At 48.0% G+C, this 26,179-nt stretch overlaps 1 protein-coding gene across 5 annotated transcripts in view; it reads right to left on the bottom strand.

Annotated features, from left to right (window-relative positions):
- Nucleotides 1-4,183: 4,183 nt before the first annotated feature.
- Nucleotides 4,184-26,179, bottom strand: part of PHF2 (PHD finger protein 2) — a 97,736-nt gene continuing 75,740 nt past the window's right edge. The window contains exons 15-24 of one of the 5 annotated variants that reach the window (XM_055804958.1): nt 25,330-25,449; nt 23,959-24,077; nt 23,126-23,304; nt 22,843-22,916; nt 20,953-21,113; nt 12,556-12,833; nt 10,707-10,802; nt 9,673-9,782; nt 8,189-8,450; nt 4,184-5,150 (exon numbers count right to left, since the gene is read on the bottom strand). In XM_055804958.1, the coding sequence (XP_055660933.1) occupies nt 5,062-5,150; nt 8,189-8,450; nt 9,673-9,782; nt 10,707-10,802; nt 12,556-12,833; nt 20,953-21,113; nt 22,843-22,916; nt 23,126-23,304; nt 23,959-24,077; nt 25,330-25,449 (1,488 nt within the window). In that variant the 3' untranslated portion in view covers nt 4,184-5,061. Of the gene's footprint in view, nt 5,151-8,188; nt 8,451-9,671; nt 9,783-10,706; nt 11,104-12,555; nt 12,834-20,952; nt 21,114-22,842; nt 22,917-23,125; nt 23,305-23,958; nt 24,078-25,329; nt 25,450-26,179 lie in introns of those variants that run through there. The other 4 variants (XM_055804959.1, XM_055804960.1, XM_055804961.1 and 1 more) reach the window with 4 other exon arrangements.

Here is a 26,179-nt window from a genome sequence, read left to right as displayed (position 1 = left end):
AATGCACAACTTGCTGTGGCCTCTCCAAACGCCTGTGGGGAACGTGAAGTGCACCCTTGCTTCGTGGGGAGCTGGGCAGGCAGAAGGCAGCGGGATCTCCGCACAGCTGATCTTGGAGCAGAGCTTTGGGGCAGCGTTCACCAAGCTCAGAGGCAAGGCAGAGGGGGCTAGGACAGCCCAGGGATGGCGAGAGGTATCACATGCTGACTGTAACTACAGGCTCTATTTCCAATGTGAGACACTGTAAGGCGTGGGGGGGCGTGGGGGGGAAGTGACTTTCTGTCTTACTGACACCCAAACAGCTTTCATTAGTGCTCGCTCAGAGGCCTGCTGGAGAGCCCTGCTCCTCAGCTGGAGAGAGATCGGACCTGTGCCAGGCATCCTTGTCCCTGCTGTCAGCACGAGACTGCTGTGTTGATGGGACACACCAAGCCAGCCAGAGGGTAAGTTGGGCTGGCCCCTCCATTTTCCTGTCTATACTCTACTTTTTATGTTACATTTCTGTAGGGTAAGAACTTGTCAAATGCAGAGCACTTTGGAGTTTGGCCAAGAAGGCGTGGAGGAGCTGCCTGGAAACGGTGTTAACTGCACAGGGTCAGCAGCCCATCTGTAGAGACAAAGACACTATTACACTTCAACCGACCATGCGTAGTGAATGCCAGGATTGAGCTACACGCCCCATGAGTTGATGCATAAGCGTATGACTTAAAGACACAGATTACTTGGGGGCACAGAGGAAGGGAAAAAACTGTGCAGGCATAGGAAGCAATAACAATTCAGGAAATAGGCAAGAGATTTTAAATGACTGGATGGAATCACGGACTGCGGAATGACTTGTAACAAGCCCCCTAGGTGTTCTCCCTAGGGGGAAAGCTGAAAAAGCCAAGATAAACCAGGAGTAAAATGGCAAGAAGCCCATAACCACCCAAGAGACCGGCAAGGCAGCCCTTTTTGAAATGCCATCATGGAAATACCCGAGATGCAGCATGGGAAGAATGTTCACAGCACATGCCTCAAATCTTGCTACTTGGTGTGGATAAGGAAGAGTAAGAAATGGTTTGGAAATTGTAATGACACTGTTCAAACTTCTGATGGCCACACTGCACGTATCGGAAACCACATTGCCCACCAGTTACAGTTGCCCATCTTGCTGCCATTTGGAGGTGTGTCTGGCACCCCAGGCTGGCCAGCATCCCTCAGCAGCAATGCACAGGCCTGGGTTGTCTGTGGACAGCCCTGGGCCTGTGCTGCTGGAAAAGCCTCTGTGCACGTAGGTGAGGCCAGCCTGAGCTGTTGGTTAAGATGAAGCATATGGGCTCTCCTGCCCATGCTTTCTAAAGGCATCCAGAGGGGGCTCTATGAAAGCTAGGCTCTTCCCGACGGAACCCAGGGACACGGGCAGTCAGGTCCCACACTGCATCATCCCATTCCAGCCCTGGGCTACTGCCAAGGGGAGCTGGAGCAGCAGCTGTTACCTCTTGTCGCTGGACGAGAGCTGCAGCTCTGTACCGGGATCTCCTTCGGACTGCAGCAGCTACGCTCTGTCATCACTTCTTTATGAGGGGGTTTTCTGCACGGACTGAACCAGAGCCTTGCAGTGGCCTCCTCGGGCTGCTGGTAGGTGTACGCTGGGATGAGTCACAGGGCATCCTCAACTGCACTGCAATAAACCTGGTAAGCAGGGCCGCAGGTCTCGCCCGGCCTCGGAGGTGCGGGGCTTTTGATGACGACAGGTCCCGTGCGCTCGGCCGCGGCTGTTCCTGAGCTGCGCACTCCCCCCGCTGGTGAAGGCCCGTTATTACCAGCCACCGCCCGCCCGCCCGCCCAGCGAGGAGGACATACTGCAAGACCAACCCCAAAAACTCACCAGCATCTGGGGATGCCCGGGCAGTCGGAAGCCGGAGAGGAACGCCGAGAGCTGGGTACCTGCTGGACACTGCCCAGCAAAGCGAGCGGCGCAGCAGCGCGGCTGTGGCATGCTGGACAGGAACATGGGGAGAGCCAAAGCCCCGCCAGCCGCCGGCACAGCACCTTCCCTGTCAGCGCTCGGTCAATATCCATGAGAGAACACCACACTGACTGCTCCAAAGGGTGACTTCGAGAGAACGCAGCCACAAACCTGGCCAGTGCCACACAGGTCACTTACATGTTCTTTTGGGCTTTGTACATAAGAGTACACAGAAATGGATGACTGACCATCCCTGATGGAGCTTAAAGCCTTACTGCCGGTACCTACAAGTGTCAGGAATGCTGCTGCATGGCATACGCGGAGGGCAGCATGAATCAAAGAAACTGTTCACCTGCTTGGCAGCACAGACCTTCACATGGTCTTAAAGCAGCTGGTCATGCTGCTGCGGTTCTGCCAGCGTTCCAGCCAAGGCAGGAGTTTGCAGGCAGCTAAGGTCGCCCCGCTGATCCACTGCGTGCTCACGCGGGCACCCACCCGCTCCAGCACTTGTTGGAGGCGGGGGCTGCCAGGAGCCGAAGCACCTTTCCAACAGGAATACTGAACACCTTTTTTGGCTCTGGGTGAGCTTCTCATGAGGTCAGTGAGCCCATGCAAGCTGCTTGGTGGGAAAACACAGGGAGGAGAGGGAAGGTGTGGGGGTGGGGATGTGGGACACATCACTGTGGGCGGTGGTTTCCCCCGCTCTTGCAGGGAACTGCTGAGTAAAGGTGGGAATTAGGTGTGCTTGGGAGCTTGCTTAGTAGGAAGCTCTGTCTATCCAAGCACTACTATTTTGGCCTGTGACTTTGGAAGGAGCTAATGGCCAACACTTGACTAAGTTCTCTGCTGGAAGACAACAAAAGAGGACCAAACTGCTGCCTCTTTTGGCAAGTCCACCCTTGGCCAGGTGCCTGGTTCCCCACAGGAACATTTCCCTGGGCCTCCGTATACACTTGTCATGCTGTCCCTGGCCAAAAGCTTACCCTTGGCTGAAAGAAACTTCTCAGCATTCCTTCAGATTCCTCAATCCAAATGGGTTGTCACAGCCTTCCCCTGGAGAACACTGTCTTCATCCACTGACCACGCGTTGCTACTGGCTGCCTGCTTTGAAAGTCGGCAACACCTAACTGGGATGAGTTTTGCAATGCCTCGTACTGCACTAGTATCAGGCACCCACCACTCCTGCACACGTAATGGCCTTTGCATTTGCCTACTTGTGCATCAGAGACCCAGGTGTAGATAGAGACAAAACCTCCCAAAAAGGAAGCAATCCCTCAGCAGCACACCTGGCCTTCTGTCTGTCTGAAAGAATTGCTTATAATAAAGCTCTGTCAACAGGTGACCTGTTTGAAGAGATGTGGCCAGTGAAAAGATTCGTATTATCCCACTGTGTCATTGTTGTCTAGTAAGCAAACACAACATGTTTGGGGTCTGAGGCCACATCATGCTTACCTCTAGACAGAGGGCTCTGCAACGGTAACCTTGAGCTTGCTGGGGCTGTCGGAAGGGGCAACAGGTAACTGCGCAGGCTGTAGGTGGCTCGTGTCACTGCCAGCATAATGTGGCCAAAGTGCTAGGCAGCAGCCTAAGTGTGGGAGAGTTGAACAGCCTTGCGTTAGGAAAGAACTACAGCAGCAGCAGTTGTGCATGTCTACGGGTATCACCTTCAGCCTCTCTTAGGATAACCAAGAAGTATGTGGAAAAAGGCCCAGGGGCGGCAGGGTCAGTCTGGAGAAATGGCTCACAGCAAATGGTGAGATACCCGATGTCTCAGTGAGTGAAAAGAAGGGGAAAGCCTGCAGCACCTGGTGACCGCCAGGATGGAGGCAGGAAGCAAGCGTGTATGCTTGTCCAAGAGAGGCAGGTGTCATCAGCGGTGCTGGGCAGTGGGCAGACATGACTGGGTGGAACACAGGGAATCTTACCAGGACACTCAGGCCGTGTCGAATTAGCCAGGGCTTCTTGTGGTGCTACAGCAAGAGAGGTCTCAGTAAGGGTTTTGGGCGGCAGATGGGGCATGGGCTCAGCAGCCCGTGGCGTGCTTGCGATGGGGCTGCAGAGTCCCCCAGCTGCCTGCCCCCGCTGCGGGAGCAGGCTGAACAGGGCAGAGGCTGTGCTGGGCTGGGCGCCCGCTCCTCCCACTCACCCACCCACCCAGAGGGACCCCCATGGCTGCTTCTGCTCCCCCACCAAACCCTGTGCCAACCCCACAAAAAGGCCAGGCCCAGGCAGTTGTGTACAAAACCTGAAATAGTTTACTTTGCCTTTTTTTTTTTTTCCTTTTTTCTCTTTTTTTAAACTTTGCTCTAGGTTTACTTAGATTTCGTGAACTCGATACAAGAGCATTTGATATGAATCGGTAAATAAAACACCGTCATAGATAGATAGCCACGATAAACTTTGTTAGAAATGTACATGTCGCGAAAAAATAATAATACTAATAATAATAATAATCATAATAAAAAAGCCGGCGCGACGCCCAGGCTGGCGCGGCCCTCGCCCGCGGCCGCAGGTGGCTCTGGTTCCCCGCGGGCGCCGCGCCCCGGTAATGTGTGTATATAAACAAAGCCCATAAGAAATGTACAAATATAAAAAGCTACAAACATTAATAAATTACATCGTCACAAAACACGGAAACACTCCACAAGGTGCTAGTAAAATAACTGTCTCCCTCCTCGTACAAGAAGTTACGCAAAGAGCTGGTACCGGCGGGCGGCGCCCCGGAGAGACTTTCCCCTTATAAAAAACCGGTGGTGGTTATTCCAAAAGCTATGTACAAGCTACATTCTAGGAAAAGGGTGCCTCGGGAAACGCAGCTACACAGGGCGACGGGGGTTGCCTGAGAAACGCGCCCGGCGGCCCGGCCCCGGCCCCCCGGGCCCCCCGGCCCGGCCCGGCCGCCCCCCGCCGCCCGCCCGGCGCCTGAGGGGAGGCCCCGCCCGGCCGGGGTTAGTATTAACTTTTGGCGGCTAGTCACTCTCAGCGCTCTGAGAAAGGACATCTATATTAAAAAATATTTATAGCAGGATTCTGTACACTCCGACCGCTGAAAGTTAAAGGGATGACGGGCGCGGTGGCCCGGAGCCGGGCGGCACGCCCCGCCGGCCCCGCCGCTAGAGCAGCAGCTTCCCGTTCCGGTGGATCTTCAGGATCTTGCCGAGCCGCTGCTTGGCCGTGGCCATCCCCTTCTTCGTGCGCTTCCCTGCAACGCGGGAGCGGGTCAGCGCCCGCCCGGCCCGGCCCGCGCCCCCGGGCTGCCCCAGGAGCCCCCCCGGGCTGGCTATGGAGCCCCCCGGGCTGGCTAGAGCCCCCCCAGGCTGGCTAGAGCCCCCCCGGGCTGCCCCAGGAGCCCCCCCCCGGCTGGTTATGGAGCCCCCCGGGCTGGCTATGGAGCCCCCCAGGCTGGCTAGAGCCCCCCCGGGCTGCCCCAGGAGCCCCCCCCCCGGCTCGCTCAGGAGCCCCCCCAGGCTGGCTATGGAGCCCCTGTGGCCCTCCCTGGGCTGCCCCTGCCCCACCCCCACCCCCTGGGCTGCCCCTGGGGCCCCTCCATAGGCGGCCTCTGGGCCCCCTGGGCACCCCCAAGGCTGCTCTCGGAGCTTCCGCAGCCTGCCCCTGGAGCTCCCGCCGGCTGCCCCTGGAGCTCCCCCCGGCTGCCCCTGGAGCCAGCCGAGGCCCCCCCCGGCCCCTCCAAGGCCACAAGCATGCCCAAGCATTGGTGCCCCCCCCCCCTCCCCAGGCATCCATCAGGGCTCAGCGGGGAGCAGAGCCCCCAGAGGAGCAGCACCACCATGGCAGGGGCACACGGCTGACCCCCAGCCCTGGACCACCCCCCGCTGCTGCTCAGGCTGGAGGCTCATTCCTGCCTTTGCTGGGGCTTCTCCTGCCACCGCAGTGCCCTGCTGCCCTGTGCCCTCACCTGGCCTGACGCCAGGCCTGGCTCACTGCTGATGGGCACCAGTGGGAACCCAGCCACGCCAGCACGGTCCTGCTCCTCAGTGCCTCGCAGGAGAGGCTGCACACACGCAATCACCCCACCGCTCCTTGTACCTGGCAGTGCCAGCCTTCACCACGCACCTGCACGCTGCCCAGGGATTTCTGGGCACCTCTCTGCCTTCCTCCGAGGGAAAGCTGCAGCACAGGGGTGCTGAGCTCACATGCCACCATAAGCCCTGGGCTAAGCACTGCCCCGAGGATGCCTGGTACTTTGCCCACCACTCTGAGACCGACCCATGTGCCATCACAGTGCCACGTTTCTTTTTGCCTTCTCTTCCCCCAGAGCTAGACAGACCACCTGCATCCAGCCCTGCCAGAAGGACACTGAAAAGATGCACATACAGACACACACACACGCGCGTGCACACACACACTACACTGCTTTCCTACAGATGCAGGCCAGCACCAAGGCACTACAACACACCCAAAGTGGACAACGTCCCCGTCCCCATACCGATGAGAAGACACCACCGCCATGAGCTCAGGCCTTTGCCCATGAGCTGTGTGGTTCAGTGAGGTCTGTGCTCCCTGTGTCCTGGTCCAGTGCAAATACTGCAGCTGCTCGCTGCCCCACCACTCGTCTGCTACCACCTTACGGCCAGAAACTCCCCTGGTCACCAAGGCACAGGAGTCTGCCAGGCACAACGCACACCTACGCAGTCTTTTCTTTTCCCATCATGCTGCCACTGATGCACTCATGCGCAATACCTGCAGAGATTTCGCCCCTCTCCACTCTTCCCATCTGCAATAAGTGCCCCAGCCTTAAAGACTGTGACAGTGTGGGTGACACTTTCTGTGGGAACTTTCCTCATTTCTCATCCTTTTGCCTCACTTGTTAAGATTGAGACCTTCCCTGAGGAGGCCCTAGAGCTCCCTACTTGTGCTTCATCCCACCATCTCCTTCCACAGTTCCTTCATTCCCAGTGGTGCCCAAGCTGGCAGTCCCCAGGCTCAGCACTTCCCTGTGCTCCATGCAGAGAGATGCCCTTGGTGCCCCCAGCTGTCCCAAGACCCTGCACAGGAGGCCCTGAAAGTGCTCCGCTCCCTGCGAGGTCAGCCACTCACTTTCTGGGCACATGGCTCCTTCCCTCCTTTGAGGACTGAGCTATACCACGGGCACCGTGTGATCCACATGCCTGGCCACGCTCCCTTCACAATGCCCTGACTGGGCCGCCTAGCTTACCAGACTGGGATTTGACCCCATTCAGCACTTCTCTTCCCATCACATCTTCCACTGGCTTGGACCTGTTTTACTAATGCCACCACTTCACCACAAAGACACCATTCCAGGCAAACACGTTCACTCCACTCCAGCTCAGCAGACAGCCACAGGTATTACCAGCTCCTGGCAGGACTCTGGCTATGCACGTCCTCCTGCATGGCCCATTCAGGCTGCTCTGATGTTTTACTGTTTGCCAGGACATCATGCACTACCTCTAACTTGCTCTGCTCGAATACAGGGGAACACAGGAAACATCTGCCACGTTGTGTCACCTTCTACACCAGGGCCTCTCCCAGTGGGACTGCACACTTAATCTTCACGCTACATGGTGCCTGTCCCACCCACCTGCCTCTGTCAGGCCTTCTCAGCAAAGTTCAAGCAGAGAACAGGAGGTCCTAGCTTAGACTCCAAGACAGCCTCAGCTTTGTAACGCTCTCCCTACAGCAGACAACAAGCGACCTCTTCCTCTCTTTTGGCTTTGGTGTTGTGCAGCTGTGTTACTCCCAAGGTCTGATACTCCTCTGCTCCCTTGTGGCAAGTCTCAAGACAGGTTTGCAGATCTGCACTGCTCTACGCTTGCTGGCTGGGATGTCCTCATCTACATGTCAGCATGTGTTGGTGTACACACACCACCCAACCACAGCAGTGCCTGACCTAGCCCTGGGCAGAACAGCCTTCACGGATGCATCTTCCCCTGGACAAGGCTTCGCCAGAGAGGCTGGACCATGATGTGACCACTGCAGGTGTTCCTCAGGAGCCTCGGGGCACGCCCAGGAGTACTTCCTAGCATGGGATGCCTCACACCATGCAACAAACAGCCCAGGAGCAAAACGCACACATGGGCCCACAGTGCCAGAACAGCTAAGGCCATGGGCCCTATCTCTAATCAAATCCAACCTGCCAAAGCACTTCTGCATACCCACAGCAGGCACAACAACATGTGAGGGCCCTGCAAAAGGCACGGATTACATGACCAATTCACCCTTCCCCATTCCTACACCATAACCCCAGGCGTTTCCTGGTACCTTTGGCGGAGGCATTGTTCTGCGAGGATGATGAGGGTCTCCTCTGTGTGAGGAAAACACCGGGTGCCATCGGCTGCGATCCCCTGTTAGGCTGGGCGACCCCAAAGGTGCTGGCCCCTGCAGTGTACTCGTGGTCTGTGAGGCTGCTGGCATGTGACTCCAGCTTCGGCTCTGGCGAGCTGCCTTCCTGAGCCAGTTTGTTCGCGTTGTTGGTTGACAGCTTCTTTTTGGTATTTTTTTTCTTCTTGCCTTTTTGTTCCTCCTTTAAAATGACAAACATGAAGCTCAGATTAATCCCCAGAAGACCTTTAGCTATGGCAAGGGCCAGCGGCGTTGCTTAGGGTCCTGATACAATGAAAACCCACGAAGTTTGCCATGTACAAACTGCTCGGGGTCTGTTCCGATATCATCTCGCTCACAGCTCTCTCTGCTGCACGCACACGTTTGCCTTTCTTGCATCTATGTATGTTTTGTGCAGAGCCTCCTTGTTTGTTAACTCTGCATACACTGCAGCAAGCGGGAACCAGCCAGGACCAAAATGACCCTGCCTTGGGAGACCAGCGTGGTTTTGCATGAACAAATCTTTCGATGTTCCACAAAAATTGGCAACTCCTATCTTCAGGTATCTTCATACACTTTCACAATAGCATGGAGGATATTATACATCCCACTGATTCACAGATTCTGCTTCCTGCTAGGACACACACATTATCTCCCGACCTGTAACTGCACTAACACACACATACCATGAGAACAGTGGCCTGTCACCGTCCTGTTTCCTTTGCCTACCTTTAGTTGGCTTCTTGATGAAACCCTGCTACCATTCTTAGAGCTCTTCTACTCAACACTGTGCATCACAGAAGCCCAATGCCACCAAAACCTGCATCTCCAGCAACTCGCCAAGGTGTCTCACCAACCTTGGTCCAGCAGACCTTGTCACCTTTGCACCTCATGGTGTCACACGTATGGGGCCTATGTGCGTTAGGTGCTTAGCATCTATCTGACCCCTTCAGAGACTGGACACTTATCAACACCCAAAGGGCCTCAATATCTTTGCTAAAGTGACCCACAGTTACCCACAGTTCACCAAGCCTTTGGAAGTAAACCCTTATGCTTCCCAGCAGCTGATTTCCACAGACAAGGCATTCACACCAGTCAGACTCTCAAATGCACATCAATATGTGGTTCATGCATACTCCTTTTGGGCAGCCTCCTTCTGTCTTAGCCTGGGAGCTATGCTTGCTTGCTCCTATTTCTCTACACTTCCAACACATCGCCTGCTCTGCTCTGTGGTGTTGTCAGACATGTTGTGACACTATTGGACTTTCATCCCATTCATTTCCCCTGAGACTGCTGAGCCCTGTGTCACTGGCATGAATAAGCACTGAGGAGGACTGACACTGCGCTGCTATTTGGGCATGTCTCTGCTGCTGGGGGAGAGGGCTTTCCTTCCCTGGCAGCTACTACTTCTCAAGCAACCTCACCTGCTGTGACAACTTTGCAGCGGCAGCGGCGAGTCCAGTTTCAATGGAGGCGACTCTCGTGCCCTCTCGCACTGGTCTGTCTTGTCGAGGCACTGAGGGGCCAACTCGTGCTACAAAGAAAGTAGATGCAGGTGAGATATGCAGCACGTGCTTGTCTGAGCAGCATAACCACACAATGGGCAGCGAGGCTCTGCCCTCCTGAGCAGGGAGGGCCAGGGATGCTGCAGCCTCTGCCCTTCCTTCCCTAGGATGCACGCGAAGGCAGAAGGTGCCAACAGCCTCCAGTCACAGTGGCTTGGGGAGAAGCTGCCAATAAAAATGTAACACAGCTGAGCAACTTCACTGGCAGCTGCAGCTGCCTGAAGCCAAAGCCATGGGAAGTTTAGCCTATGCTACAGATAGGAGTGACTCCAGCATCATTTCCAAATGGACAGTGTACACCGCTACGTCAGCTGGGGATGGACATGCAGTGCCACAAGCTGATGAGACATGGGCTGCTTGTCACACACACAGCAAGCCGCAGACTCCCTTGTTAACGGGCCTTATCAAAAGGGTCTAAGGACCTCCTGGCCTGTCACTGCCTCTGGTGAGCCGCAACAAAAACACCCTTCCAGACCACCAGCTTTGGCTGAATCTGGAGGAGACTTCCCACACTCTCTCTCGTTACTCTTTACACAGTCAACACCTAAAAGCCATGGCTACTCAGCTGTCTGGGGTTCCACTGTTATACCACTGCTAAGGTGGCCACCAATTGTTTCACTGCCAAGAGTATGAAATAAAATAACCCAACAACCCACCGAGGAATTACTTTTTCCAGTCAACTGATTGATGGAGGAAGGCTAACACTGCTCAGCGCTGAGTCCCAGAGACCAGTAATCACCTCCCACTGTGCTGGAAAGGATTAATCCTTCACATGATAAAGAAATTGCTAGTTGTGGTGTTACAATTTCCACACTCCTTGAAAAAATGGCTGGTTCTTTAGGGACCTGCATGACTTAGCCTGAGTCTGGGCAGAAGAGACCACTTGGACTTACCCGTTGGACTGTAAGGGGCATCATCTGAACTTTTCCTTTTCTTTGATCGGGATTTGAATACTGGATTATCTTCATCTGATTCGAGAGAAGGGTAAACTACAGTAGGAAACAAAGGTAATAGTTTCAATGTAGGAAACAACTCTACCCTGCACAGAGGCCCACTTGCTCTGTACAGGTGGGGTGACTACAGGCATCGCAGCTATAATAGCAAGGTCCCCTAGAAGTACCACTGAGTGGTGACACAGCTGCAACACTCAGGGGACTTTCTCCTGCTCTCATCCACACGTTACACTTGGGAGCTGCTGTCAAACTGTGACCAGGTACTTTCAGGATACAGAGTGAAACTTCTCGGACAGGAAAAATCAGTCTTCCTCTTGTCTGTGGAGCAGCAGCACAGCTAGAAGGGACAGGAACAGGTTTCCTTATCTCAAGTTGGACTGGTACTGAAGACACATCAGCCAACCACTTCACTCAGCACCACACTGTCCTGGCCTGTATGACTGCCGCACAGTTAGGCAGAGCCAAATGAGACACAGTGCGAGTGCCCAAAAGATGAATGTGAACCATTCCACCAAAGGACCCTTCACAGGCCTCTGAGATAAACACCACCTTATCTGAACTTTGTCCAAGCCTGTACTATGAAGTTTCTGTATTATTTTTTTTTCTCATGTGCATTTGATTTTCTTGCCAGTTGCCATTTGTTACGTCACTGGTGATTTTGGCATTACTGTGGCATTTAGCCACTGACACTAGAAGTCTGCTGATCAGATGTGGCACAAAGCAACCCTCTAGAAACCAAGCCTGCTCACAACAAAGACTCTCCATTTGCTGGCAGCACAGACACAAAATGAGCAAATCCAGCCCTCAGCAGCGCAGAGCAGAGCACAGCCTTGCTCATGCATGGCATCTGTCTGCAAAGCACACCCCGGTCCAACAGCTTTATGGAGCTGCTCTTTCCCAAAGCACCTTCCAGCGCTACCGCTGCATCCCAGCGCACACAGTGCACTCTAAATGGCTGGGCAGCCTTCTGCAGCATGTCACAGCACCTCCATTTTGCCGTGATATCTCTGTTAATAATGGGAGAAGACACACTCCACTTTTCCAATTGTAACAAATGATTCTGATGGCCATGCTTGCCAGGGAGACTTCAACACACACACAGACTTTCTTGTTATGCAGCATAAACCTCTACCCACCTCTTGCCCTCTTTGCTACTTCAGGCTTTCCAGTCTCTATCAGTCTTTACATTATTACTTTTCTTCATTTCCTCACTTCTTATACTCAAAAAAGGTCCTGTAGATTATTATTGCAGAACTGATATAACTGGTGCAAACTGGCTTTGTGCCCATTTCTACTTCAGATGTTTGCACTCTCTGCCAATACTCAGAACACCACTGGATCCCTTTTCCAAGCACAAATTCAACTCATTCATCTCAGCTAGACATTTTATTGCTATTGTGCAGACAAGGACATTTCTGTCCTAAGTACCAGTACCTGACACACGTTTCTGGGGCAGTTTCCTGTTTCTTGGCTGACTGATGCAGTTTCAGTGGGCTTCCGTGCTTCTTAAGATCTTCTGATTGCGACTTGCCTCAAATATAGTCTACCTGGATGGCCCTATCACCACCGGCTCTGTAGTCCGTCTCCTATTGTACAGCGTTTGCTTAATTTTGCCATGCAGACCTCTTGTTATTTGCACTCCTCCTTACCAAAATATCCAGTCGATTTTGATGTGACAGAAACTGAGCAAGCATATCATGAGAAACATGGGCAGTATTTGCAAACATGCACAAATATGTACATGCATACCCAGGCACACACTCACACAGACCGCTTCGTTCATACTTACCGTAATCTGAATCTTTAAAACAGGCATCTAAGTGGTCCTGATCTTCATCGTAATCTTCGATGTCAATACTGTTCTTTGTGCTTTTCTTTAGTAACCGCTTCCCGGCATTTTTGTTGCTGCCACCACCCGCTTTTTTAGAGTTTTGTGTGGAGATGGAGTTATTCTTTGCCTGATTGGTACCCCATGATGTCTGGAGGCAGGACTCTGATGACTGGAGGTTTGCCATCGATAGCATGCCCTGGATTGCTTCCTGCGTGCTGGGTGAGGCAGGTGGCTGACTGCAGGGAAACATTGAGAAATACAAGAGCTGTTAGCGATTCCAGAAAAACACAAACCCCTCACAAAGAGTTGACTCCTTTTAGTGCACAGTGTTGCTGGAAGAGATTTCCTGATTACTGCCCTTTGAGCAGCTGGGCATGCCACAAGTGACACCAGTTATTTTTATGCTAACAGCAATATCACAGACAGCACATTAGATTTGGGGTTGCTGCCCCAGAAGCCAGGAAGCCGTGCTCAGCACGGCTGGGCACACGATGTGCAGCTCCCTGCAGGCTGTTGTTGCTGGTGGGTGAGGACAGGGGTCAGGTAACTTTTCAAAGCCTGTAACGGCATTCCCAACAGCACAGTGTCTCTGCTACCAACTCTGAGGACTTATGGGTCTGCACAGGAGGGGGATGTCATGGTGGGATTCTGCCACATGCTGCCAAGCAAGTGGAGGAAGAATTTGAACAACTGGAAGGAAGCTTATGATTACAGGCCACAGTTCACAATGGGGGCTGTCACGACTCCAGGATCTGCTGGCAGGACAACATGGTAGGGTAGAGCAATTCAAGACCCTTCTGCAGTGCATTGGGAGAGTCTTCTGATGTGGATGTGTGACGGATTGATTATGGGAGATACTGGAGAGCTATGGACTGGATGGGTGGACTACAGGGTGGGTGGAAACCTAGCTTTCATTGAACGTGCTTTTTGGTATTTTATTGCCAGTTGTCAACAGGAATGGTACACCTGCTACAGAAAGAAATACATTCCTGCAGAGTAGGCTGAGGTCAAACAATGTGTAACTTCTGACTGGCATGTATGCTTAGCAAGGTGGGAAAGCATGCTCCTGAAAATACAGAACATAGAATGATAACCTTGTCAGAGAACGCCAGACATTAATTCTGCAAGAGGCAAAACATATCATCAAATATTTCCAGAACTTTGGAGTTTGGGCAAATAGTGAAATGCAAAAAAAACCTTGCTGTGGTAACGATATTTTTTACAGCTATGCAATAGAAGCCACTCACATACACCACTTCCCAAGTAAATTAGCAGTACTGCATCACTTTCTCTTACTTGAACTTAATTTAATCCACTCTAAACCATTACAGGACTTCAGATAGAGTAACGTACAAGACATAATGGGAGGTTCTGGGCACTAATTGCTTTATAAATAATCCTGAAAACAAGTTAAGACTGGTGTTAGCAGCTAGCAACTCAATGAATAGAAGAACACCGAAAACTTATTTAGGAAAAAGACATTTTAATCCCTTCATTATCATGCCAGGTGTCTTAGCCTTCTCCCTGTCAAAGGCATATTTTGCACCATCTATAAGAAATTAACATACTTTCTTTTCAAATTTCCCCCCCCCCCCCCCAACTGTTTTCGCAAACACTGGACTCTCAAAACACTGCCAACAGACCATCAAATACTGACCACTAGACGGGCAAATCAGACAGGAACTGCCTTAAGCAGCACAAGCTTCAACAAATAAATTGTGGAATATGATCAAAACCAGTGGTTCTGAGAGCCAAACCATAACCTGAATGTGTGTGTGAAATGTCCCAGAGGCAGAGCTGCACAAGGGCAAAGTGTTTCTCATTAGGGCATGTGCTGGCATGTACTTTCATCAGAAGTATTTCAGCATTCTAAGCCAAAAAAAAAATTCAAGAAGAGTAAGAAAGTAATTTTTAAGCTCTGGAAGGCCATATTATCTTTCTGTAGCTTCAGCAATGATTTTAAAAAAAATTATGAAAGTAAATTACCTGTGAGTTACAACTATGACTTAAAAAGCATTTAAAATGAGTGTGGGAGCAGGAGCAAAGCCACCCGTGTTTCTGCCTCCATGCTCCCTTCCCAACAGCCGGCTGGCAAGGGCCCTTCAAACACACAGTGAGGTGGCACTTAGTGATAACACAGACCCTGCCACTGCTCTGCAAATCCCAGCAGCCTTGCTTTCCTCTCCTCAAGCTAAAAAATGATGTTGTGGATGAACAGAGAAAAGGACACTTTAACGAACTGACTGGCAGCCGTTTGTGCCTTTTGCAGTGGGCTCCACTTCAGCATTCTGCATGGCCTCCCTTTTTGGGATTTTATTGTTTTCCTTTCACTCTTCTAAAGACAAGGACACATGACTGAGAGATTAGGTTACTGCTATAACCATTTGCTGCCTAGCAAGCATCTGGTGGTTTTCAGCTTCATATAGTGCAGGAACTGAAAGACATCCACGCTGGGAACTGCCAGCTTCCCCTGCAACACCCAGCATAGCATGGTAAACCCCGGTGCAGCTGCTGCTCTGTCCACAAGCAAAAGAACCACTCAGACGGCTGAAAAGGCATGGCCAAAGCAGCGTGGTGGCTGCCTGAATGACTCACGGGGCTGAGCTGTGCAGGACCAGTCCGAGATATGCCAGGGTCCGCTCCCACCCAGAGCCCACGCTTGAGCTAGTGTGGAGCCCGACGGGCCAAGCTTGCACCCACACCGAGCAGCCTGGCCTTGCAAGCCTGCTAGCAAGCCATGTGCATAGTCATCACCAGCAACTGCCATTCTACTGCTGCTCCGGAGAGCTGAAAACTGGCAGCACGTTTTCACATTATTAATGGAGATAAGCACCATAACAGAAGGGAAAATTTGCTGTTAAAACTTATTCTAAATAAAATCTCCCCCAGGACTGACCAGCCTGCCGTGCTGGTTGGGACAGTGTGATGAGGAGCAGGGAAGGGCAAATCATCTCTGTAGGAACTCAAGGAAGAAGACATTGGTCTGTATGGCACAGATGGCTTTGTGCCCTACACACAGCGCTCTCTGCAACTATTTGTTGCGTTGGGTTTAAGCCTCAAACAGCTTGCCATTGCTAGCAGTATCTTCATTAGGGAGGAGAACATAAAACAACCCTTCAGGCTATGTTTTGGGGCTTTCACTTGCCTGTGTTACCCACCTAGACTTGACAAGAGCATCCTTTCCCTGACAGCATGTTCCAGAGCAGGTGGCAACAGGCAAACAGGCGTGATCATGACAAGAACACACACTATTCAGCATGGACAGACTAAGGTTTTACCTCCTCAATTGAGGCTGGCCCCTGCGCTGTCTGGGCACAGGAACAATCCCAATGCCCTGAAGCTAGGAGAGGGTATCATGCAGGGAGCCAGTGCCTCACTATTCACAACAATTCTACTACTGCCATTTCTGAGGGTTTAACATCTCTAGGCAGATCATCTCCTTCCTTTCATAAGCAATTACTGAGCCTTTCACCTATAACCTCAAACACAAAAATTGAATTTATTAATTTCAGCAGAATATTACTCGAGGGGTGGCTTCTTCCCCATTCTCCTTGCTGCCTGCACATGCTGCCTACATGGCTGGAGGCAAGGTGGAGATAAGAGACAGTAAGCTCACTTAGTGTCTCACCTCATCTCTGAACATCTATTGTCCAGTCTCATTTTAAGATTAGGGGAAAAACAGACACGGGCAAAGGAAAGTCACAGGAACCACTGAGCATTTTCTAAATCAAAGTAAGAACTAACCTGAAGCAAGAACTAGCTCATAGGGTTACAGAGAAGACAAGGCCAGACCCTCTCGGTGGTGCACAGCAACAGGATGAAAGGCAGTGGTCACAAGCTGCAGATCCGACACAAGAAGAAAAGGTCCATACTGAGGGTGGCTGAGCAGCTCACACAGAGGCTGCAGAATCCCCATCCCTGAATATATTTAAAACTCACCAGGACAATGCCCTAAACAATTGGGTCAAACTTCGCAGCCGGCTGTGCTGTGAGCAGGCGGCTGTACAAGATGACTTCCTGAGGTCCCTTCCAAATGCCATTACTCTGGCATACTTCAAACAAGAACCATTGAGAAACAGTTGTGCATGTAAGCGGAAGGCAATAAATCACCATCCCTCTCTCTGCCATAGCATTTCCCTGTCATTTCTACATTTCCCCTCACCCTACCTGCGGCCTAATGCAAATCAAGGGCAGAGAAGTAGAGCCAAGACAGTAATCTTATCAATACTTTGGAGAGGTCACAGTTGTATAAAACCATGGAACTCAAATAATTTCAAGTACAAAACCAGCATTTCCTTCCATTATTGAATAGGACCTCAAAAGAACAAGTAATTTTGCTCAGTTCAAGATTATGTGACTGCCAGTCCCTCCAAGCTTTTTTCCGTATTTCATGACAATTCTTTCAGACTTTTTCCACATGTACAGCAGCCTTTCTGCAGGGCTTCTGTCATTATCTCTCCCCCACCATTGACACAAGTACAGAAGATGCAGCTCTCTAGAGCAATCTAGGTAATGCCATCAGGGCATTTGGTTTGGTCAGCTGCAAATGACAGTCCAATATTTTATAGAAGGAAGTTTCACAGAATTCAGATAAGGTTATTGTCACAAAAAGCCCTGACCTGCTTCCTAAGTTACTGCTGGGGTTCAACAGCTCTGGCACTGGTGTGACAGGGCTCCATGCTGCCCACTTGATAGCTGGCTCTCATCTGTACAGACCACTGTGTGAGCAAAGGAGATTCCACACAGACATACCTGCCCTACTGCTACATGGAGTATCCAGAAAAGACATGCATATATATATATATATACATACATACATATACCTACCCTTTATCTGCCTTACAAGTAAAGAAAGATGGAAATTGTTCCTGAGAGTCAGACACAACCGCATTGGCATTATGTTGAGACACAGTATGTTTGCATATCATGTTTCTTCCTCTTTTTTTAAAAAAACACATTATATGGCCATTTAAAAAGCCTGGCATAATTATGAAATGAAACATAGTAATTTCATTTATCAGGAGCTTTTTTCAATCAAGCTGCAATACACACTGCCAAAGCCTAATTGTTTATACAAGAGCCAAAACTGATATGACACATTCCCACTAAACTACCACACAGAGTGTAGTAATTCATGCAGAGTTTACTTATGTGACTGCATTTGTGACTTTGATTTCAGAAACCACAAAGTCTACAAATACACTGGGTACAGAGCCCAGGCTGAATGGCAGAAAAATGAAAGGCCTGAGTCCTACTCTGTTACAGTGGCAGTTTTAACCCATTGCAGACAGGAAAAGACACCACCCAAGCAAGGAAGAGAATCTTTGAGGACCATTTCTGTAATCCATTTTTTCCGCTTACCTCTGCATTTCTGCACATCGTACGCAGGCAGCAAACCATATTACATGGAATGGTTAGCAGTGTAAACATGGCCAAGGCGGTTTTCTTTTAATTCTTACAATGGTTGATAATTTTTCTTATTTTATACCAAACTTCAAGCATGGGAGTCATATTACACTGGCAACTTTATTCCCAGAGTTAGATACACCTAACTACCTGCTGACAAGTCTAATTACCTGCCAAAACCTAAGTGTAAATTCTACATAAACACGTTCCATTATGCACCATAACACAGAATGGAAAAGGAATTCATAGGAACAATCAAACAGAAAAGAAGCGCCAGTGTGATTATTTCTTTTGAAGGGCAGGTGCAGCGTCAGGGCCAAACCTCAAGAGATCAGGGAAATCTAGAACCACTGACACACTGAGCTCAGACAACAAGAAATACTCTTGTTTCCTGGGAGCTCAGACACAGTGGTACCTCTCCCCATACTCTCCACAATCATAGGAGGTGGTTGGCTGTTTTGATCAACCACTCCTTGCTAGGGGGAAGGTAGTAATGGAGCAAAAATTGGACTAAACTGAGATTAGATGTCTTCCCTAGAAACATCAGCCTTGTCAAGATAAGCCTTCTAAGGGTATTAGTGACTATATTACTTGATTTTAAAATCATTGGCTTTTTTCACCCCCATTAGGAATGGGAAGAGAACTCCTACAGCAGACTCCGCATGCACACCTCTGTTCAACAGAGAGATGAGGATCACTGTCGCTGTGCTGTAACAAGTAATAAACTTTAAATGCTGATGCACAAAGGCAAGACTGTCTCTCACAGAGCTGCCTGGTACCTCACAACTGATTTACACTGCATGAAGCCAGTCTATATAATATGGTTTAATCTCTTGTGACCGTCTAAGCTGTGAGAGAGACAATTGCCTAATAAATTGAGATGATTGAATCAGGTGTTTCTGGTTCAACAATACTCCCTCCTTCAGATTTCTCCATAACTGTGTCACTGCATTGCAACCTTAAAAAATACCATCTTCTCCCTTAACATCAAAAAAAGCATTTTTAAATTTTTTTTTAACTCCCTGATAAAATTTGCTTCTGTGGTTTCCCTTGGTAACTTATTCCATATGTTCCCCTTTGACCATGAGGCATATCTTTTGGAATTCTCAGTTATGGCTTTTAACTTCCAACATTTCCCAGGTTTAGATAGTATCTTCCTCTCTGAGGGGACCTTCTCATTCTACTTCAACAGATCCTTTCAAATTTGCAAGCTGCACTTTTCCTGGGTCACGCACACTCAACACCCAGCTAAGGTACAGCACAGGTGAAAAGGACAGCACCAGTCTCTTTGTCCAGACTGTTCTCAACTCTCAGTCCACTCCTACAGCTATTTCTACTTCCTTCACAGGTTCTGTGGCTTTGTATGACCAAGGCAGACCCAGAGAAAGCAGGAAGGAAAAAGCTGCTGTTGGGGTCCCCCAGCAACCATTGAATGTGGCATCTGGCTTTAGCACTCAAAGCAGATTGGCTTTGCTGCTTTGCGTGTATAAAATGGTGCGACACACCTCTTATTTCCATCCAACATCTGCTGTATGAATCATGAACAGGATAAATGCTGCTTCAAGCAGCCAGCCTGGAGAACCAACGTGCCCTGCCTGCTTGGTGAAGGTGGTTTTCCAGTGAAGGCAGAGTGGAGATGGAGCTGGCTCATTAAAATGCCAAACAAGAATAGCCTTACTGCACGTTTCACATAATTTCCCACATCACCACCTAGCCTGTCAATCTCACCTTTCAGAGGATAATTCCTCTGTTTGCACAACAGGCGTATTTGGAAGCTAGAAATTTGTGCCAGCAATTTAGTCCACAGCTTCCAAAATTGCCAAGGCTGTAGTCCCTGTGGGGCAGGGGAAAGTGCTTACATGTATACCTCTGGCTTTCTACAGAGGGGGGACAAATTATTCAGTTAAGACTGCAGCTGCTAGCAAAGATCTGCTTAATCAGCAGACTACCAGGGAGCACAAGGCACAAGACACAGCATGCTGTTCATGTCTGCAGTACCATTCTGTGCGTGGAAGTCATAAACTCAGTTGATGTTCCCAAAATCCCCTCCCAGGGATTAATTCCTAAGGTTTGAGTTAAGCAAGACATTTCTGTATGTGAAGAGTCCCACTAGCTTCTTTTGAAATGACATGCATGCTTCTGTTACCTAATTCTCTATCAGTAGTTTCAGATCAGACTTGGTCTGTAAAGTGTGGAGGCAGTGAACCCATACATTTGTTTTGAGAGAGACCCAAACAAAACCCTCATTCCAGACAGTCCTGAACTGCAGGATTTGAGTCTAGGAATCGTATTTTCCAGTTTTGCATTTCTTTTCACTGCTCACTGCTTGGATTACTAAAAGATCGAGTGCTGTACCTTATTAACCAAGTTCCAAAACATCCAGTGTCAGCCTCAGTGGCCACCTACAGCGGTCCCATATGAAACACAACCAAGTCCAAGCAAGCACTTCCATTTTTAAGTACAGAAGTATCCATGAATGAGTTTGTTATTTTCCAAGATGTGTTTTGGTGGGGAGAATGACAACCAAGGGTGTGAAGGAGGGTAGACAGCTTCCTATTTTTTGCTTTCAAACATCCAATCAAAGGGAACTGTGCGGGACCTTACAATGCTTTATGGAAGGAATACTGGTCATTTAGATTATCACATTATTACTACATTAAAAAAAAATATTCATGCCCTCAAGCTACATTCACTGAGCTCTCTTCCTTTTGAATGATTCAATGGATGTTCAGCATTTACAAATGTGAAATACCTCTATTTGTTTAAATTATACCACCAAAATCTTTCCCATCTCTCCCTCCAGATCACAGGATAAAGGAAAAACGTGCTTACTAGAGAAAAAGCAGTTACTGAGCTGCAAAATTCCTTCTCTCTCTCACTCTCACACACAACCACAAAAGAGCAATTTTTGTTTATGGGTACGAGGAAAAAACATCCCTTGTTGCATACCTGTTGGTGTTATACTCTAAACCCCCAACTTCCTTGCTTGCTTGCAAAAGATCAAGAATTCCTGCTGAACTTCCACTCTCTTTCTTTACTTTGGAATTGCGCCCTGGCTTTGCCTCTGTGTCAATGTGAAGCAAATCTTCATCTGACGAGTCATCGCTCTGCTAAAACAAGGAAAAGGCTCAAAAAAGAGGAAACCCACTGAGTAGTCAACAAGAACAGCACAATGATTTCTGCAGCCTGCTGCTCCTCCAAAGACAGGAGCTAGCATTTGTAATTTGCTTTCATTAAAGAAAAAACCAAAAACACAAACCCAAAAAACCCCAGGTACGCACTTAAAAATCCCTTTCCTTGCAGCCTGTAGGCATGGTAGGTTTTTCTTTCCCCTTCCAACCCAGGAGAACCAGCTTTGAGATCTGATCCTGCACATGGGATCAAACCACTGTAACAGTAGTGTTTCCGGGTGCTGTGTTGCCTTCTCAGTCCCTGCTCCTGTTCTTGACACCGTGACCCGTGTAGCAAAAGAAGTGAACGTGTGGCCGCGTCTGTCAGCCCAGATATGCATCAGGGCACAGGCCTGTCTTGCAAGACTATTAACATAGCTAATTCAGACATCGGGACAGACCCACTTCTGCCATCTCTTCTGCAAGAGAACAGGAAGAACTGACAGAGGAATGCGATAGACACATACAAACAGTGACACCTGAGCCCACTGACGGAAGGTACCTGCATCTAAGTATGTGTCTGGGGCTGGGATCTCTATGCACTGTAGTTTAGAGTATAAATAGAACAACTTTTTTTTCATTCCCACCCTGCTTTCAGACCTCTAAAGTCCTAGTCCTTATTGCTTAGACTGTGAATCACTGTTCTCTCCAGAACTGCCCTCCTTCATTAAGCTTCTGCACATTGAGATACCAGCAGGTTTTTTCCCCTGTTCTCTGTGCACCAGTCTCCAGAAGTCAACTACGGACTCAGGCAAGGAGGTCTGCACTTACTCTTGAATATCCCTGGACTAAACCAGGATGGAAAGGTTTCCTTAGTTCCTAGGGCCAAATGTTTTGGTCATCTACAGTTCTGTGTTAACAAGCTATTTAGCATTTTCCGACTTATTCAGATATTATAATATGAACGTGTATTAACCACAGTTGGGCAAAACATTTAATTTTAATGTCATTTAATTTCCAGCACTGAGCTTCAATGCTAACACAGAGCAAACTTAGGCCCGTGCTGTTCAGTTTCCTGCAGGTAAGCTATCAACCAGCACGCTGACACTGCCTCAAGTTAGGGACATGTCGAAGTATCATGCTGAGTCAAGGGCATTCTAAGTGTAAGCGCAGAGGGAGACTCTGCTAAGTGACAGCAAACAAAACCTTTAATCGCTACATCATACATATTAAGGGCTTCTAGTAATGTGGAATGCCAAATGACATGAGTTCAATTGTACTAGCATTACTTCAAGTTTCATCTGTCAAACACGAACATGGAAATTTAATGACCATGGGAATGGGAGGAAGGACAGCCACGGGTTGGGAGCACAGCTTGGGACAGACTCCTGTGCCTGTCAGCAATGTAACATCAGGCTATGTATGGCACAAAACTCCTTCTGACCCTTTCTTTCTTACGGCTTGCTCCTGTTCTTGTGGTGTTGCACAGCTGTCACAATCCCCACACATGCTTCCCATCAGGCCTGATCATGTACAAGCAGTTCAAGCCACAGTACCAAATCATGCTTAGTCCTGGCAATGTCTGAACGCTACCTATTCCGGGCAGACTGACGGCAGAGTGAAGGAGAGGACGTGACAACAGCCTGTAAGAAGGCTTTGCTACTGCCCCACATACTGTTACAGGCATACAGTGGGTGCTTACTTGTGATAAGTGCAATAATAACCATACCTTGTATGATACCGACTCCACCTTTGGCTTCTTAACAGGAGTGTGCTGCAGAGTATCTTTTTTATCTGATAGAACTGAATTAAAGAAAAGAAAGAATAAGAAAAACAAAGTCATGGTTATTTCCTCTTCAAAAAAATAGCACTCCTAATCCACTAATATTTGACTGATAGTTAAGACGTGGCTTGCTTTATTATAAATCACCTAGTTTCTTAAGGCTAGTTTTAGACAACCAACCCCTAAGACTTTGTTGTGCAGATACAGACCAAATAGGAAATATTCTTACAGGACAGTTCTCTTTTTGTAGTGTTTTTCTTCCTTCTGATTGGAAACTCATCAATTTTTAGTTCGCCATCATCTGACACATATTCATATTCATCTCGTACAGGTTTTGCTTTGTCTTCTTTAAAATTCTGCAGTGACCCAAACACACTAGTATTCAGTTGGGGTTTGACTCCCTTTGAACTGAAAAAACCATAAATTACAAATCAGTAACAATACTCTTGACTGGAAAACATTTTGAAAATTGACAGAAAGGAAGACAGTGAGTACCTTTATGCAGAAATCTCAGTCAACTTGAATACTTTCACAGGTGCCACAGCAATTCAAATAATTTTACAAGCATGTTTCTGAACCTAAAATCTGTATCTCAAAATACGGTGCCAGCTGGTGTAGCCTTCACTGGCTTCAAATAAGCACTGTAGTATTTAAAGCTTTCTGAAAGTATATCATGATATGCATAATGCACACACAACATGGAATTCTGGTACGGAGGGTTCATTTAGCAGCTTCTTAGAAATGTACCTGAAATAGGACCTGATCAAAAAACACTTCAGCTGGTGAGAACCTGAATAGCCAAAACATGGGACACTGCCTGAATACCGAAGACACTACTGTCAAGCAAACTACCAGCCTCAAAGATAGATCGTTGCTGTTCTGGCAAATTAAGCTGAGTTCTAGGTAAAATCGAGTTCTGCAGCCAAGAACTTTTTTGCATAAGTGTATTTTCTACATTGTATTTTCTACAAGGCAGATTTTCTCCTAGTACAAAATCCCCATAAATAATGACTTTTTAATCTGCTTTTTTAGTTGATGTGTATTGTCATATTGTTTACTTACCCAAGCAACTTCTTATTAGAGAAAGAAAATGTAAATTTGTTGTCCTTATTTCCTGATAAAGGTGTCTTTTCTGATTTGTGTTCCTCTTCCATTTTTAGAAGGGAATCAGGTTTACTGTTCTGAAAGGCAAAAGACCCAAAGAAAAACAATAAAACAAATTCAATGAGTTGTTGATATTTCAGATTCCTAAGTAACCTCAGAGAATCCACTGATCTATATGCAGAGAAAAATATGTTCCCCGACGTGGTAAGAAATGGAGGATTATACTCTTTCACAGACTAACATGGGTTCAGGGACTTGTCCCTTTTCAAGAAGCACTTCAGCACCAGTTTAAGCAGTACCCACACGATGCCAAATTTAAATACTGCTCTCTTAAATTGGTACAGACTGAGGTAAAATATTAAACACACATTTTGTGAATCAGAGAACAGGCTAAGCACGCTGCTCACCAGCATTGTGCCTGTGTGGCTCAGGACAGGATCTAGCACAGTGCCTGTAACCTCGCAAGTACGACTGCACTTCAATCCTAGGCTCCACTTGCTTCTTTCACACCTTCAGAAGAGCTTGAATTATGAATTTAATAATTTAATATCAAAGCCATTCAGTGCAACAGAAGCCTTTGATGATTTTTCAGGAGTTGCCGTAATACTTTCCTAAGCTCCTCTGGCTGTGGAATTAATTGGTACATATCGATCTAATCACATTACCCATGACTTATTTTAACACAAAAAAATTTACATGTCTCTAATATTAATGATTCATGATTCTTCGTAGTTTTCCCACCTGAAAAAACATGTACTTTTGTCTTGTTTTGGGGAATTTGTTTGCACTTTTGCATTAGAAATTCACAAAGCTGGCAGAATTCAGACAGCTCTTTATCTGAGAAAGCCTACTGTCACCTTGTTTTAGATGGTACCTGGAGAAAAAATGTATTGTTCCATGAACAAATTTTACTCACCATACATTAGCCCTCCAGGAAGGCAAGCTTTTAATTTATGTGGAATAACTCAGATTTCATTAACTCTACTTTTATGCCACCATTAGTTGTTGATATCTCTGGAACTACTCCAGACTTAAAAGTAGTAGAACTATGTTAAAGTAAGAAGCATGAAAGAGATCAGCACTGAAAAATCTCACTACTAACTGTTCCCACTGGCTTCACCAAGGATGAAGATGGACAATTAGCATATGCTTTTGAAGAATATGCGCGTGCCTCCACACTCTTCAGTTTTCTGTTCAAAAAATACTTTCTTTGGGAACTGAAAATTGTTGCCACATACTCTCTGCTTAGGTAGACCTACGAATATTTCTCTGCCCTTGACTTATCACTATGTGGCAGAATCAGCAGCAGAATTTAGCAGGAGATATTACCTTGTATTTCCATTTGGCTTCTGTTTTGCTTTTATTTTGCTCTCGAACTTCAAATTTCTCCACCTCATTCTGCTTACTAGCAGTTTCCTTATTGGGAACACTTAAAACATTCTTTGCAGCCTGGAGAAAAAGTCAGCATGTACTTTTAATGAGAATGGAGTGCTGGCATGTTACAGAAACACATTTTTTATCTGGAATACAACATGATATATTTTTTAATACTTCTCTTCTGATTCATTCTTTTGAACCCAAATATAAGATTCAATCAAATATTGCTGCTTCAGAGAACACAGAAGACTGGCTGCATTTTTCCTTGATATACCAACATACAATAGCACTGTAAAAACATTTTAATCTCCCTTCCTGTTGGTCCATGGACAGGTTTTGCAAACTGCATACAAACTACTAGGAATTTTAGAAGCATTTTAGAAAAGACCTACGGATACTTCTTAACAAACAGCATACAACACATTACTCTGTCAGTGTCTCAATGAAATCCCGGCCCCTACTGAATTCAGCAGCAAAATTCACATTGAATTGAAGGACATCAAAATGAAACTTGTCCTACATGGGTGAAAATGGAAGCGAACTATTGTTTTCTCTTCAGTCACTCATTCTAGAGCAAAACCTCATGCAAATAAGATCCTTTAGAAATGAGTTCGTTCATCTTTGAAAACTGACTATGGAAATGCGCATGAGTGCTAATAACACTTGAAATAAGAATATAATATTTCAAGGGGCAAAAAAAAGTGCCATTAAAAATGTCTTTTGTTTTTCATCTTGCCTCAGTTTGGGCAGGCAACTGGCAGCAGTTTGCCAGACTCAGCCTGAATCAGCAGGTTTCTTGGAG

Source organism: Falco peregrinus, chromosome 5 (genome assembly GCF_023634155.1).
Source record: "Falco peregrinus isolate bFalPer1 chromosome 5, bFalPer1.pri, whole genome shotgun sequence".
NCBI classification, from domain to species: Eukaryota; Metazoa; Chordata; class Aves; order Falconiformes; family Falconidae; genus Falco; species Falco peregrinus.
Note: the sequence above shows the minus strand (reverse complement) of the source record. Positions and strands in the feature narration are given on the sequence as shown.